At 46.3% G+C, this 15,428-nt stretch overlaps 1 protein-coding gene across 6 annotated transcripts in view; it reads left to right on the top strand.

Annotated features, from left to right (window-relative positions):
* The first annotated feature begins 2,236 nt into the window (after positions 1-2,236).
* The window catches only part of KCNIP2 (potassium voltage-gated channel interacting protein 2), a 34,440-nt gene continuing 21,248 nt past the window's right edge, over positions 2,237-15,428 (top strand). For 5 of the 6 annotated variants that reach the window (XM_044665515.1, XM_044665516.1, XM_044665512.1 and 2 more), the window contains exon 1: positions 2,237-2,309. In XM_044665515.1, the coding sequence (XP_044521450.1) occupies positions 2,237-2,309 (73 nt within the window). Of the gene's footprint in view, positions 2,310-7,754; positions 7,858-15,428 lie in introns of those variants that run through there. The other variant, XM_044665514.1, reaches the window with a different exon arrangement.

The raw sequence follows: 15,428 nt of genomic DNA, 5'->3' as shown, positions 1-15,428 counted from the left end.
CAGATGCTTCAAGAATGGGCTGAAGCCAATAGAGAGGCTGCATACAAATATTAAAAACTGATTTTTGGCTCATTGACCTCTTTGATTCTTAATCTCTAATCCTTACTTCTGAGGTTTCCTTTCCCACAGATGCCCTAGTGGGTACTTCCCTCCAGATATGTCCTTGTTACTACAACCCCTGCTCTAAAACTAGCTCAGAACTCCTACTTTTCCTTCAAGAACAGCTTTCCCCTCTCCTCTACTAGAATGGGATTTAGGAAAGATCTGCAGCCCTGGGGACAATCCCAAACAAGGATCTGGAGGTCAGAGCTGTCTTACTGAGGTAGGAGCAGTTGGACTTAACTGCCTTGTAGGTAAAGTCTTATATTTAATCATCTATCAATAACTCTCAATTGTATATTTAGAACCAGATCTCTCTCTCTCTCTCTCTCTCTCTCTCTCTCTCTCTCTCTCTCTCTCTCTCTCTCTCTCTCTCTCTCTCTCAAAGTCAGACCTATTAGCAGCCAAAGGGTTAAGGTGACCACACCAACTGTGGTGCTGCCAAGTCTGGCTTCTCATAGTGGCAGAGAGAAGGACTCCATGCCACCACCCCCTCTTTCCTACTTGCAGCTCCCTTTTATGGTCCTCCCCACTCCCCCCACCCCAGAATCCCTAGCACAACTCCTACAGGGCTAATTGAATCAAGTGGATAGAAATTGAATTCAACCGAAAAGGTTAAATGAACCCTAGGTCTTAACAGTGAAGAACTCTAGTGTCTCTCTTAGTTCTTCCCCCTGTGGAGCTTGCTCAACAGGCAAGGTGAGTCTGCCCAGTCAGGAGACCCCAGAAATGTGCTGAAGGTAACCAGTCCCACTTAAGGGGCTGAAAATCAGGACAGGAGAAACAGATCTGAAGAATTAAGCCCCAAGAGAGAGCAGAGTCCGGGAAAGCTTGGACCCCAACTCAAGAATGGAAAAGCAGCTTAGAGTGAGATCTCCGGAATATTAGTCATGCCCCTCCAGGTTGAGCTGCAGGGAAAAAGGACCTCTCTTCCCTCCCCACTGACTGGCTCACCTAGTTCCATCTCACTGTGCTCTCCCCAGATGCAGCTGCTGCAGCTGGGCAAATGGAAGATGGACAGAGTATGGGGCATAGACCAGGAGGTCACTTTGAGAAGAAATCAAGGCAGGAAACTTTTGAGAAACTACCTGAGGCTCCTCCTCACTTTCCTCCCCGTCCCAAATTTCCTCTCCCATAAGGCAGCAGGCAGGCTGGGGAGAAGTCACCAGCACAGTGACTAGGGTAGAGGGTGAATGCCAGGGAATACGGATATTGCCTCAGGTTTGGGAAAAAGGAACTAAAAATGCCCCCTGCCACTGGCCTGCACCTAATCAGTGGTAAGCTTGGCCTTCCTTTTCTCTGCACCCCGCACCCCGCCACCACATCTTCACACCCCTGCCGTGGGGGGTGGCATTGGCTAGGGCTGTGGGAAGATGTGCCTAAGAAGGATAGCCACCCTGGGAGACAGAGACACAGGGAGCGGGTGAGATAGAGGGACAGGCAGAGACACGGAGACAAAAAGAGAACTGAAAAATATGAAACCTTTTTCTCCCGAAGAAAAAGGAGACCTCGGCGGCCCCCACTGTTCCCCCACCCCCGCCTGGGCCGCCTCCGCCGAAGTAGAAGGAGGTACCTGAGGCTTCCTGGAGGAGGGGGGTGGGCTCCAAAGGGGGCAGGATAAGAAGGGAGAGCCTCCCGTGGGGTACACATCTTTTCCCCCAGGCTCGAGTGGCTACGATCTAGGGGGCGGGGGCGTTAGAGACCTCCCACCTCCCGCCGGTCTCCTGCCCCCCCTCCCCCCGGGCAGTCTTGTAGAGGTGGGGGGGACGGGGGAAACCAATCCCAGCAGCGCTGAGGAAGAGAAGGAGGCGGCGGTGACAGCCGCGGGGAAGGGGCGGGAGGAGCTGGGCGGCTCGGGCTGACTCCAGCTTTGGCTCCGACTCCGCTCTCCCCGGCAGTCTGACTCTCTTTCAGGAGTGCGGACAGCCTCGGGCTCCAGCTCCCCAGCAGAGGGGTGCGCAGGAGCCGGAGAGAGGAACCAGTAGGGGGCGTCCCGCAGCCGAGACCCCGGCCTCGGACCCGGGACCGGCCAGCGCGCTCTCACCGCCAGGGGGCGCTACGGGGCTGCCCCGGCCCGGACGCCCCTTCCGCGGCCGGGGCAGACAGCGGAGCTGGGGCCACGGCCGCGCCTGGGGCCATGCGGGGCCAGGCCCGGAAGGAGAGTCTGTCCGATTCCCGAGACCTGGACGGCTCCTACGATCAGCTCACCGGTGAGCTCAGGGCCCCGCTGGGGCTAGCGGGCGCAGGTTGCTCGGAGCTCTGACCCCCAGACCCCAGACCCGAGGGCGCTCCTCGACCCTTGGCGTCTCCCTCTGTCCTTCGCAAGTCCGGGGGGAGCTGGGGAGCGGGGCTGGGGGCCTGGGTCCTTTTAAGTAGATCCCACAGGAGTGGGGGTGGGAGAGAGACAGACAGCAGGAGCAGGCACACGTGTGAAAGGGTTGGGTGTCTGGTGTGATTGTGTGTGCGTGCGCTCGTGTGCCAGCTAGCCCCTTGGGTGGCACTGAAGACGGAGCTTCCCCAGAGTCAGTTACCATGTGCCCTCAGCTGGCGACTGACAGCAAGGTCCATGTGACAGAGTGTGTCATTGTATGTGTGAGGGGGCCTGGGAGGGTGATTGATGTATGTGATTGTACGGGACCTGAGTTCGTTGTATCCCCGAGGACCCTCGGTGGCTACCTCCAGGTAAAACTTTGCCGCTGTTCACCTCTGTGTGTGACACACAGTGTGGTTGGACTGGCTCTGCGGGGGTCTGAGCTCTGCTGAGCTTTTCTAACGTTTGTTAGCCTGTGGCCCCCAGTCCGTTAAGAGATGTTATCCTGTGACTACGTGACAATATGAATGAGTGTGTGTGTGTGTGTGTGTGTGTGTGCCTGCCTGCTGGTCCTGCCAGTGCTGCCTTTCTCTGCCCCACTCCACTCCCATGGCCAAAAATATTTCATTTGGGACTAGGGGAAGGACCTGGGCACCCACTTGCCCAGTCATCCTTAATCTTCCTGCTCTAGTCTCTTGCCCATATGATCACACATATAATCCTTCTGTCCAAACTCCCAGATCTGTGAAAGTACTTAGAAATTGTGGGACCAAAAATCTGGACTCCAAAGAACCTTCTTCTCCAAACCCTTTTATGAGGAGCTTTTCTCCCTTTCTCAGAGTCCTGGGGTCTGGGGTATAGAGGATCCATGTTGGGGAGGGCTACAGTGTCTTGTGTGGCTGTTCCCTCTTCTCTCTCATCTTCCTCCCCTAATCACTGTTTTTCCTTGCTAGCTGTGCTTCCTGTTTCCCCCAAAGTGGGAAGAAGTGTGCATGTTTGTGGAAGATTTGTACACTCATGTGTGTATACATAGATTTGTATATATGTATGCACATGTGTACATATATGCATACACATATGTGAGTACATGGGCCCAGCTATGTGTATTATAGAATCATAGATTTATACACTTCAGAGTGGCAAAGGACCTCTGAGGTCATAAAGCTCACCTCATCCCTCTCTTTGCCATCCATCTTGAAGAGCAGATCCAGAATGGATGGAATGCCTGCTTGCATATTTGTGTGGGAGAAGGGTATACATTTAAGTGTTTACATCCCTATAGTGTAAAGGCACATTCAGCTATGTATATAAATATGCATGCATGTTGTATGGCAGATATATCCATGTATCATATTCTTATATGTTTACATTATGTCTTTATCTGTGTGTTCATGCATCTGTCTCAGAAGCTAGGATGAGGGAATCTTAACGAGCTTAGGTCAATACTGGTTAAGGTGAGAAAATGGCTATGACCATGAGCTTCGTGAGTGAAAACAAAGATGAGGTATCTTGAAAGGTTCCTGGAATGGAGAGGGCTAGGGATGGGAAGACCTAGCTGTACTGATCCTCTGTTCCTGGGACCCAGTCAAATTTTTTCTAGTCTCTATTGGAGTTTCCCCCTGCAGTTCCTATAGGACCAGGTCTTCCAAGAGGCAGAATAGTATACAGAATAGTTCCAGGAACCCACTGTTTTATCTCAGGCCCTGTTCACCTACTCTTTACGACCTGGGACTTGGAAAAACTGGGGAAGATGGCCTTAATTACCACCTCACTAATAATTTATTTTCTCAATTAATTAACCATCCCATTAGAAGGTTACCCTCTCCACCCTATAAAAATGGAAAAACATACAAGAGTAAATAAAGATGGGTTAAATATTTTGGACTCAACATATTCAAGAGTGATACCGAGCTAGTTGCTTCCATTTTTCGGATCTGTTTCTTTTGAAAACGGAAACAATTCCCCCTGACTCTTGTTGTGGAGCTAGCAGGGCTCTTAGTCAATGGAGGAACACTTTGAGAAGTTAAATAGAAAGTTCACAGATATAAAGGGTCACTGAAAGGATAAGAATGAAGGCAGAGCTCTAAATGCAGAAGAATGGAATCAGAATTGACTTGTCCCAGAACTGTCGCTGTCCACAGTGCTGAAATCTGAAGTAAAAAACTAGAAAAAGGGCTCGGTTTTTGTTGTTCTTATAAAAGTTATGAGGAGGTTCTATTCTGGATAGGTGTCTGTTCATGACTGAACCTGTCTCAGTACTGGGTGTGGAGATTTCTAGTCCAAGATTAGATCCTGGGGAGAGGGTCCTGAGGCAGATATACATACTCTCTTTGTCCCCATCCTTATACCAAAGGAAGGGACTTTCTATACCCTCCTGGATTTTGGCTGTAGACTAAGAGTGGCAGAATCAGTGCCTGACAGAAGGCTTCTGGTTCCCCTTCTGGACCTGGGTCTGAGGGGATTGAGTTTATATCCCCATCTGTGCTTGGGAATGGAAGTCTCTCAGTCTCTATTAAGGTCTTGGGGCAGGGGTGGTAGTGATGATGATAGTGGTGGCAGTGGAAATCTTTCTGTCCTAGGACTGAGTCCTTGAAGAGAGGCTTTGTGTTCCTCCCAATCTATACTGGTAGTGGATGGCTTTCTGTTCCCTCATTGATTGAGGGGGTAGAGAAAGAAGAAGAGAGAGATGTGACTTTCTGTCCCAGGTCTGTGTCTGTGTGTCTATGTGCCTGTCCAGGGTTCCTTAGAATTGTCTTTCTGTCCTACTGTCCCAGATCTCTATGTGTGTGTATGTATGTATTCAAGATTCCCTGGGGTGGGTTTGTCCTGCTGTCCCAGGTCTCTGTATGTTTTTCTATATCTGTATTTGTGTGTGTGTTATGTATGTGTAAGTGTGTTTGGGATTCCCTGGATTGTCTTTCTGTCCTACTGTTCCAAGTTTTGTGTGTTTTTGTCAAAGTCTGTGCATTCAAGGTTCCTTAGAATTGACTTTCTGTCCTATGGTCCCAGGTCTCTCTGTGTGTTTTCAAGATTCCCTGGAGTTTTCTTTCTATCCTACTGTCCCATGTCTCTATGTATGTGTGTGTGTGTTTTCAAAGTTTCCTGGGGTTGTTTTTCTATCTTGCTATTCCAGGGCTTTGTGTGTTTGTGTCTATTTGTGTGTCTGTATGTGTGTTTGAGATTCCCAGATAGTCTTTCTTACCATTCCAAATTTCTATGTTTGTCTATGTGCATTTAAGATTCTGTAGAATTGTCTTTCTCTCCAACTGTCCCAGACCTCTGTGTGCTTGTGTGTGTGTGTGTGTATGTGTTCAAGATTGCCTGGAGTTGTCTTTCTGTCCTACCATTCCAAGTCTTTGTGTGTTTGTCTATGTCTGTGTGAGTTCAAGGTTCCCTAGAATTCTTTTTCTGTTCTACTATCCCAGGTCTCTGTGTGTATGTGTCGTGTGTTCATAGTTCCCTAGGGTTGCCTTTCTGTACTACTGTCCCAATGTCTCTGTGTGTTTGTTTATATGTGTGTGTGTGTGTGTATGTTTGAAGTTCCCTGGAATTGTCTTTCTGTCCTACTGTCCCATGTCTGTGTTTTTTGTCTGTTTGTGTGTGAGTGTGTTTGAAGTTTGCTGGAACTGTCTGTCCTACTGACCTAGGTTCGTGTGTGTTCAAAGTTCCATAAAGTTGTCTTTCTGCCCTACTGTCCCAGGTCTCTGTGTGTTTGTCTGTGTCTGTGTATGTTTGAGGTTCCCTGAAATTGTCTTTCCTACTGTCCCAGGTCTGTGTATGTATGTTCAAAGTTTCCTAGAGCTGTCTTTCTGTCCAGTTGTCTCAGATCTATGTGTTTTGTCTGTGTGTGTGTTCAGAGTTCCTTAGAGTTGTCTTTCTATCCTACTGTCCTAGGTCTGTTTGTGTTTGTCTATGTCCGTGTGTTTGTTTGTGTATATGTATGTTCAAGGTTCCCTGGAACTGTCTTTCTGTTCTACTGTCCCAGGTCTCTGTGTGTATGTGTTCAAAGTTCCCTAGAGTGGTCTTTCTGACCTACTGTCCCAGGTCTGTTTGTATTTGTCTGTGTCTGTGTGTTTGTGTGTGTATATATATGTATGTTTAAGGCTTCCTGGAGTTGTATTTCTGTCCTACTGTCCCAGGTCTGTATGCTCTTGGGAGATTGTCTCTTTGTCCTTGCCTTGAGCCCCTAGAAGATTTCCTCTCCTTATTGTGGGAAGTGTCTTTGTCCTTCCTGGGTCTTCGATGTTTCTCTGTCCCCACCTGGATCCTTGGGAAAGGGACTTTTTTTTCATCCTTCTTGGGAAAAAGAGAAGGAGGGGAAATCTGTGTCTCTCTCCTACTCCTACAGAGAGAGACTGGGTGTTTTTGCCCTGTAGTTATTACACTCGTTCCCAGGGATGGGGCGCCCTCCTGTGGCCAACAGGCCGGGCTCCAGACAGGAAAAGATACAAGTAGCAATCTTGGATCTTAAAGGCAATGGAGCTGTATCTGAATCTGGGATCCTGGGTGCGAATTGCTCACTTTATCTCTGGATCGCCAGCCCTTCCCAGAATATTTCAGCGGATCGGTGTTGGGGGAGCTGCTAGAAGGACCGAAGAACTTATTTCTGAAATGTGGGTTTGGGAGGGGAGGAGGAAGGAGTGGGCTTGAAGGGAGGAAGGTTAGGGACGGGAAAGGGGAGCTCTGCGGCTACAGGACAACTTCCGAATGAAGGAGAAGAGCCCTGGGAAAATTTGAAGCTTCGGCAGCAATTTTCTTCCCCTAAGAGACATATCAAAAGATGAAGGAAACAGAAAGAGAGTCATTGGGAATAACAGAGACATAGAGAGTGGGAGAATCGGAGAAAGACACTGTGACAGGCACAGTCAAATTATCTGACGCCTCCCCCTCACTCTAATTTTATTGGCTCTGAAGTGTAGGGCCGCCATGCCAACGATGCCCCCCAACCTTGACTTCCTGAACCTGAAAATACCTAATGGTCGGAAACAGGGGAGAAAGAGGTGGAGGAGGGGCAGAAAAGAAAGCGCTTCCCACTTCTCACCCCTGCCTACCCCTCTCCCACGCCCACCACCCCCAACCGCCGTGTTCCATTTATTCCCATGGAGGAAAGAAACAGAGACCTGCCACTTCTAAGAAACTTTTTTTTTTTTTTTGAAGTATTGGGTTGGGGGATGGGGGAACCTGTCCAGAGAGGCTCCGCCTCCCCCAAAGAACTGCCCTCCCCCCACTGCAGCCAGTGATCCTTTTTCCTGACAGTCAGTCCTTCCTTCTCCCTAGAGGGCTCCGAGGCTAGAGCTACCCACTTTTGTGGGGGGCTAGTGGCTGAGGGATGGGGTGTGTCAGGGGCAGCAACCGCAGCATGAGCTGGTGCCCCCGTAGCTGCCGAAGCCCTCTGGGACATGCTGCCCGATCTCTTTTCCAGTTTGTGACGGGGACATTGGCGCCAGGTGCGAGCGAGGAAGGGAGAGACCACTGCTGGGATTAAGGAGTAAAGGTGGGGGTTGACACCATAGGAGCCCTGACAAAGGGGCCTCTAGGGGTCGGGGTCTCAGTTGCTGAATAGCTGACAGGGAGGGTGTGGGAAGAACAAACCCTGTGAGTTTGTTGAGCTGGGTGACCCTGAATTTTAATTTAATAGGATTGCTTGGCTTGGATTGAATCGCTTTGTCCAGGCATCGGAATTCTGTCTGTGTGAGCTTGGCTAGCATTCTTTCGGAATATGGGTCAGATTCGTTGGGGGAGGTTTTGGGTCAGATTCGTTGGGGGAGGTCATGGGGGGACGGAAGTAACGGTTAAATAGCCTAGGGGTTTGTAGCGGTGTGTAGCACCAAAGTGAAAGTTGTGTAACGCTGGGATTTTAGAGCTTTCAGGAGGCCGTGTGGTGGCATAATATTTAATGATCCTATTGGCTTGTGTGGTCCTGCTGGGGTGACACTGGGGTTGTTGGGTTATGGTCATTCCGGGTAGTTTGTTAAGTTTCACGCCCCTGGGTTCCTGAATGGGCCGTGGATGATTCTAGGAGGGCTGGGGTCCTGCAGGGTTTCCCGTTGTCCTAATCCACTATCTGGAACTACAAATTCCAAAATGCCCTGTTTTGCCTCTCATGGGAAGACTGGGGTAGTCCAGCCTCTACCATGCTGGGATTTGTAGTTTCCAGGCTAGCTCAGAGCAGGCAGTGACTTGGGGTTAGACTTCCCCTATCTTGGAGACCCTGAAGAGCTGTTCCTATTTGGTTGGGGCAGAACCTGGAGCCTCTGCTGCCAGGCCCCTCAACAAGGAGTTTGAGGAGTGCTTAAAGATCTCTTGGGGGCACATCCTCCACCCCTTACTGAGACCTGTCAGCTGTTGATGGATGGCAGGAGCCCTGTTTGGCCAACTCTCAATCACCAGGGCCGTGACTTCCCAAAATAGCCCCACCAATCTAGGAAGGTCATTAATAACCTAGTCAAGCAACTGGGATTTGAGGTGGCCTTACCCTGTTCTGAGAGGGAGGGGTGGGTGGAAAGAGAGAAGGCAAAGGACCTTCAGCAGAGATTCCAGGGCCCAAAGTCTGGTTCAAACTGACTCCAAAGGGAGGGGAAAACTGGGAAAGTTCTTCAGGCAGCTGAAACTAGCCCTGCCTACTCCCTGGTCACTTCACACCCCCAGGACTCAGCAACATCCAGTATTTCATCTAAGTCATGAAGGGACTCCCCCACCATGTGTCCTTTGGCAAGAGTGACTTCTAGGTTCCCAACTTTGAGACCTGTGGAATTATATCAATAACAAAAACCCAGCTAGAGCCCAAAGTAGGAGATGGAGCACATGGAAGTAATCATAAGTCACATTTTTATGTAATTTAAGGCTTTCGAAGTACTTTCTTCACAATAACCCTAAGAATATGTAATGGAAATATTAACATACCCATTTTATAAATTTAAAAAGTGAGGCTCTAACATGCCAGAAGTTCCAGACTCATAGAGTTGGAAAATAGAAGGGTCAAGACTTGAACTTGGGACTTCTGACCCTAAATCCAATATTCTTTCCATTACACCAAGATATCTAAGATTTTAGGAGAAAGGGAAATGCCTTATTCTCTCCATTCCCATCCCCAAAAAACATTTACCTCATCATCCTATCACTAATGCCAGCCATTAGAATTTCATTCCTTGGGTTAGTTAATATCCTCCATTAAACAAAGTTCCATGATGAATCATGGGATATGTAGGAGAGGAGGTATGGTTAACAGAAGGAGAAGATTAGCCTGAGGGCCCCTAGAGCAGTAAAAGGCCCTGAAGGTATACTATGAGAGTGGTTCTCTGATAGTTGTTGAATAGGATAGTAAAGAGCTATTAGTTTCCCCAAGGAGCTTACAATCTTATAAGGAAATTAAGGTTTGTGTATTAGGGGCAGCTAAGTGGCTCAGTGGAGAGAGAACCATTGAAAGGACCTGGGTTCAAATTTTGACCTCAAACACTTGCTAGCTGTGTGACCCTGGGCAAGTCATTTAACCTCAATTTCCTAGCCCTTACCACTCTGCTTCATAGTATAGATTTTAAGACAGAAGGTAAGAATTTCTAAAAGAATTTAAAAATATATTTTTAATTAAAAAAAAAAAAAGATCTGGGGGCAACTGGGTAGCTCAGTGGATTGAGAGCCAGGCCTAAAGACAGGAAGTCCTAGGTTCAAATCTGATCTCAGACACTTCCCAGCTGTGTGACCCTGGGCAAGTCACTTGATCCCCATTGCCTACCCTTACCACTCTTCTGCCTTGGAGCCAATACACAGTATTGACTCCAAAATGGAAGGTAAGGGTTTAAAAAAAAAAAAAAAAAAAAAGACCTGTCTATTCATGACTAAGAACAATACTATAAGAGACAGACAATGTGTTCTGAAGGCTTAGAAGAAGTCACAACTTGCAGAGGGGATGGGAGAAGAATCACAAAGGAGATAGAATTGAGGTAGAATTTGGAGCTGGGCACTAAAGGGGCAGATGAGATTTGAACAAAGAGAGAAGTAGGAGCTGGGGGATTTATCATGAGCAAAGGCAATGAGGAGCTTGAAGTATATTTGAAGAAATATGTGCAGTCGGGTTTATCTGGAATACATGGTAGGAAGTAGTGATAGATAAAACTAGAAAGATGGGGGTCAGAGTGTAGAGGACTTCGAATGCTAGTCCAAGCAGTTTAATCTTTGTCCTATAGACAATCAAGTAATAGAGTATTTAAGCAAGAAAGTGGGATTTTCAGAGCTGAATTGTAAGGATGCTATTCTGGTAGCTGGCCCAGGGTATGTTAGAAAGGGGAAAAAGTCTAGACAAAGGTAGAAGATATGGAAGTAGAAATGGATTGACTAAATCCAGCTGATCGAAAAGGGGGACCAGTCAAATATGATTGGATATAGTTAGAAGACTAGATTTTATTAAGTGCCTGTTCTGTTAGATACCGTACTAAGTGCAGGAGATACAAAGAAAAGCAAAAGACAATCCTTGCTCTTAAGGATTTCACAGTCTAATGAGGGAGATGTGCAAGCAACTATTGTACAAACAAGACATAGACAAAATAAGGTGGAGATAATTAATAAAAGAAAGACATTAGTATTAAGAGTCATCAGAAAAAGGCTTTTTGTAGAAAGAATTTTAGCCGGGACTTGAAAGGAACCAGGGAGGGGCAGTGAAGGAGTGCCAGGCCTGGAGACCAGAGGTCCTGAGTTCAAATTTGGTCTCAGACACTTCCTAGCTGTATTAACCCTGAGCAAGTCACTTAATCACAGTCGCCTAGCCCTTACCACTCTTTTGCCTTGGAACTGATACTTGGTATAGATTCTAAGACAGAAGACAAGAGTTTTTTTTTAAAGAAAAGAAAGAAAGAAAGAAAGAAAGAAAGAAAGAAAGAAAGAAAGAAAGAAAGAAAGAAAGAAAGAAAGAAAGAAAGAAAGAAAGAAAGAAAGAAAGAAGTGAAGGAATAAAGGAAGTACATTGTATAATTGTTATATACAGGAGTTTTTTTAGAAAATATGTCACCTACTATCCTTGATCCAAGTTGCTACATTTCCCCCTAAACATTCTAGGTATATGCTGAGGATTTTGAAGGTATCTCATCTCTACTGNGAAAGAAAGAAAGAAAGAAAGAAAGAAAGAAAGAAAGAAAGAAAGAAAGAAAGAAAGAAAGAAAGAAAGAAAGAAAGAAAGAAAGAAAGAAAGAAGTGAAGGAATCTAGGAGACAGATGAGAAGGGAGAGTATTCTGGGCATGAGGAATGACCAATGAAAATTCCCAGATTCTAGAGACGGAGTATCTTGTCCAAGAAATAGCAATGAGGCCAGTGTTGGAGTATGCAGAAAAGAGTGAGATATAGGAAGAGTGGAAAGGCAGGATGGAGTCAGATTGTGAAGGACTTAGAATGCCAACAGAAGATTTTCTATCTGAGTCTTGGGGTGACAGGGAGCCATGGAGTTTGAATAGGGGAATGGCATGATTAGATCTGCTCTTTGGAAACCACAATTTGACAGATATGAGAATGGTTTGTCATTTCCTTCTCGGCTTCATTTTTCAGATGAGGAAACTGAAGCAAACCGGGTTAGGTGACTTGCTGAGAGTCATACAACTAGTAAATATCTCAGGCCAGACTGGAACTCAGGAAGTTGAGTCTCCTAGATTCTAGGCCCAGTGCTCTATTCATTGAGCCATCTAACTGCTCCCTTGGGAGGTAGGTACTATTATTATTCCCATTTTACAGTTGAAGAAACCAAGGCATATAGAGGTTAAATGGTTTACCAGCTAGTAAGTATATAAAGCCAGATTAGGACTCAGGTCTTCCTGACTCCAGGCCCAGTGCTCTAGCCACTATGCCATCTATCTGCCACTTGGAGATGAGTCTGGAGATTAAGACGGTTAAGGCTAGAGAAATAGATCTAAGAATTGTTAGCATAGGGATGATAATAAGGCAAATGGAACTGTCAGAGATAATTCCCAGGTGTCATTCTTAGTGAGCAAATCATAAATTTAGAGCCAGAAAAAAATCATAGGTTATCTAACTTAAGGCCCTTATTTTACAGAAAAGAAAACTGAGTTTCATGGAAGTAATTTACCCAAGGTCATGGAAGGAAGGAGCAGTGTGAAGATTTGAACCCAGGACTTGACTCTAAGCCTATCTTTCTTTTCACAGCACCAGACCACCACTGTCAGAAATAGTAAAATCCAAAGAAAGAGAGGCATAAGAAGGCTGGGGAAATGAGACTTATTTGAGATCCTTCGAGTTTGAGGCATCAGTCAGATATGATAGAGAAAATATCTTTAAAGTATCTGGAGGAGCAGCTCTGGAGAACAGAGGAAATATTGGTGCTAGGGATACAGATCTGGGAATTATCCATCTATAATTATCATTCAAGCTGTGGGATTAGATGAAATCGCCAAGGGAGAATGTAAAGAAATAAAGAGAAGGGCCCAGGACACTTCCCTTCTTCTTGGAAGAGAAAGAATTGGTAGTATATACAATGCAATGGACATATGATCATAGATCTAAAGCTGGAAGGAATATTAGAGGCTAGCTAATCTACTCCCTTCATTTTTCTCCTGGTGAGGAAAGGGATATTCAGAGAAGTCAAGTGACTTATGTAAGGTCACACTTGTAATAAATATCAGAAACAAGATTTACACCAAGGTCTTCTGAATCTGGGGCCAGTGTGCTTCACATTAGGCCATTCTGGCTCCTAGAATAGGAGAGAGAAGGCTTAACTTGCCCTTCCTGCTTTCTCCAGCTTTTCCACTTCTGTTCTCTCCATCCACATTCAGTTCCCACAATCCACAGGGCTTTGTACACTCCTTGCCTGCCATTCCCATCAGTCATCCTGTCCAAGACGTAAGTACAAAGTTGGAATCTTCTCCAAGAAACCTTTTCTAGAAATTAAGAAAAAGTAAACACAGAAATGTCAGGATGGTGAAATGGCTGATCAGAGAATCTCTGTAATAAAATGGATACAGACTGGCCACCCCAAATAAGCTCATCCTCTTACCTTCCCATCCCCTGCACCTCCCTTTATTATTTCTCTAGATTATAGTTGATTCTGTATCACCCAATATAACCTTGGAGTGGTCTTTGACCTCCCCCCAACATCCAAGCAGTTACCCATTCTTCTTCCTTACTGTCTTCTCCATCTGACCCCACCTATCTACACCCCTAGCTACCAGCCTGATTTAGACTTTCATTTCTTCCCACCAATATTGCATTGTCTATCTAGTTGAAATGGTTGTTCCCAGCTCCAGCACGTCCCCTTTCTAATCCATCTCTCCTACTAGCGCTTTGCCTCAGGGATCTTCCTAAAGTACCCCACTGACTATATTTACCTCCTCTCGAAAACCTTCAATGACTCTCTGTTGTCTGCAGAATAAATGTTAAAGCCCTGATAACATTCAAGACTCTTTATGATTTGGCTCTGACTTTGGCTCATACTGCTCATCTTCATGTATACTCTGTGCTTGCTTTAGCCAAATGGGCTGTGTCTCATGTTCTGATCCTGGCACTCTCCCTGCTCATACCTTTGGTTTGCTTATGCCATCCCCATTCTTGAAATCCTTCCCAACTCATCTCCATCTGTTGTAGGCCTTTTCTTCCTTCTACCTCTGGCACTGTCTCCTCCATGAAGCTTGCTTCTTTGTGGCCCCTTCCCAGGAGAAAGGGATCCCTTCCTGCTCAAACAGTACATTAGATTTTACTTAACCTACTGACCCTCCTTCCTTCCTCCCTGGCTCCCTCCCTCCCTCCCTTCCTTGCTTCTTCTTTCTTAAAACTCTTCTCTTCTTTGTATCAATATTTTTTTTAATATGCAAACCCTCACCTTCCATCTTAGAATCGATTCTAAGACAGAAGAGCAGTAAGGACTGGGTTAAGTGTCTTGCCCAGGGTCACACTGCCAGGAAGTCTCTTAAAACTAGATTTGAACTCCCATCTGTAAGCCTGAGCCCTCCCTTATTATCAGATCTAATACAGAAAAGTAGCAAGGGCTAGGCAATTGGGTTTAAGTGACTTGCCCAGGGTCATACAGCTAAGAAGTGTCTGAGCCCACATTTGAACCCAGGTCCTCCTGAATCCATTCCTGGTGCTCCATCCACTGTGCTACCTAGCTGATCATTGACTTACCTTTTCTAATTAGTCATATGACTTTGGGCAAGTCACTTAACCCCTTAACTTCATAACTAGCACTTTAAGATTTGAAATATACCTTTACATATGTTATCTCATTTGATCCCCATAATAACCCTGAAAGGTAGAGGTTATTATTACTCCCCTTTTTTTTCAGATAAAGAAAATGAAGTTAAGAGCCCAAGATCATGTCTGAGGCCCGGCTTGAACTCTGAAAAGTCCCTACTCCAAGTCCAGGGCTCTAGGCACTGTGCCACCTAGCAAGCACATTCCTATCTCTGGCACTTGCTTCCTCACTGCGTACAATGGACCTGGCCATCCTTAAGTCCTCCATAAATACCCGTTGATGTTATTACTGTTATTTTATTGTCCTTTACTGCATAGCTATTCATGTATATGACTTTTGCCCCATTCGTTTTTTTTTTTTTTTTTAGTTTCTCCAGAACAAGGACTTTGTCATATGGAATTATATGTAGCCCAATGATGTCTACCACTGGGCCTTGCATACATGAGGCACCAAATGAATGAGCGCATGGCCCCTGATGGGCTTGAAGGAGACAGATTTGGGTACAGGTGGGACAAGCTCATGTTCTAGGATTTTACTCCACCTTATTCTTCCTCACCATCCTCTGGGTTGGGAACTAGACCACGCTCACGCTCCTGATCCTAGGTGTCCTGGGGCTGGCATTACCACCCGGTCTGGTAGGATACTCTGCCAAGTCAGGACTATATTTAGAGTCCTGTGAGTATAAGCCCCAGGTTATCTTCTCTGACTCTAGGCTGCCCTTCAGCCACCCTGGCCCCTAGTTCTGCCTTTGGGTAAAGAAGGCACATTCCTTACTTATTTTCAAAGATTCTGGGGCAGCTAGACAGCACAATGGATAGAGTGCCAGGCCTGCA

Source organism: Gracilinanus agilis, chromosome 2, assembly GCF_016433145.1.
Source record: "Gracilinanus agilis isolate LMUSP501 chromosome 2, AgileGrace, whole genome shotgun sequence".
Lineage (NCBI taxonomy): Eukaryota > Metazoa > Chordata > Mammalia > Didelphimorphia > Didelphidae > Gracilinanus > Gracilinanus agilis.
The sequence above is the reverse complement of the archived record's forward strand: the minus strand, read 5'-3'. Positions and strand labels throughout refer to the sequence as shown.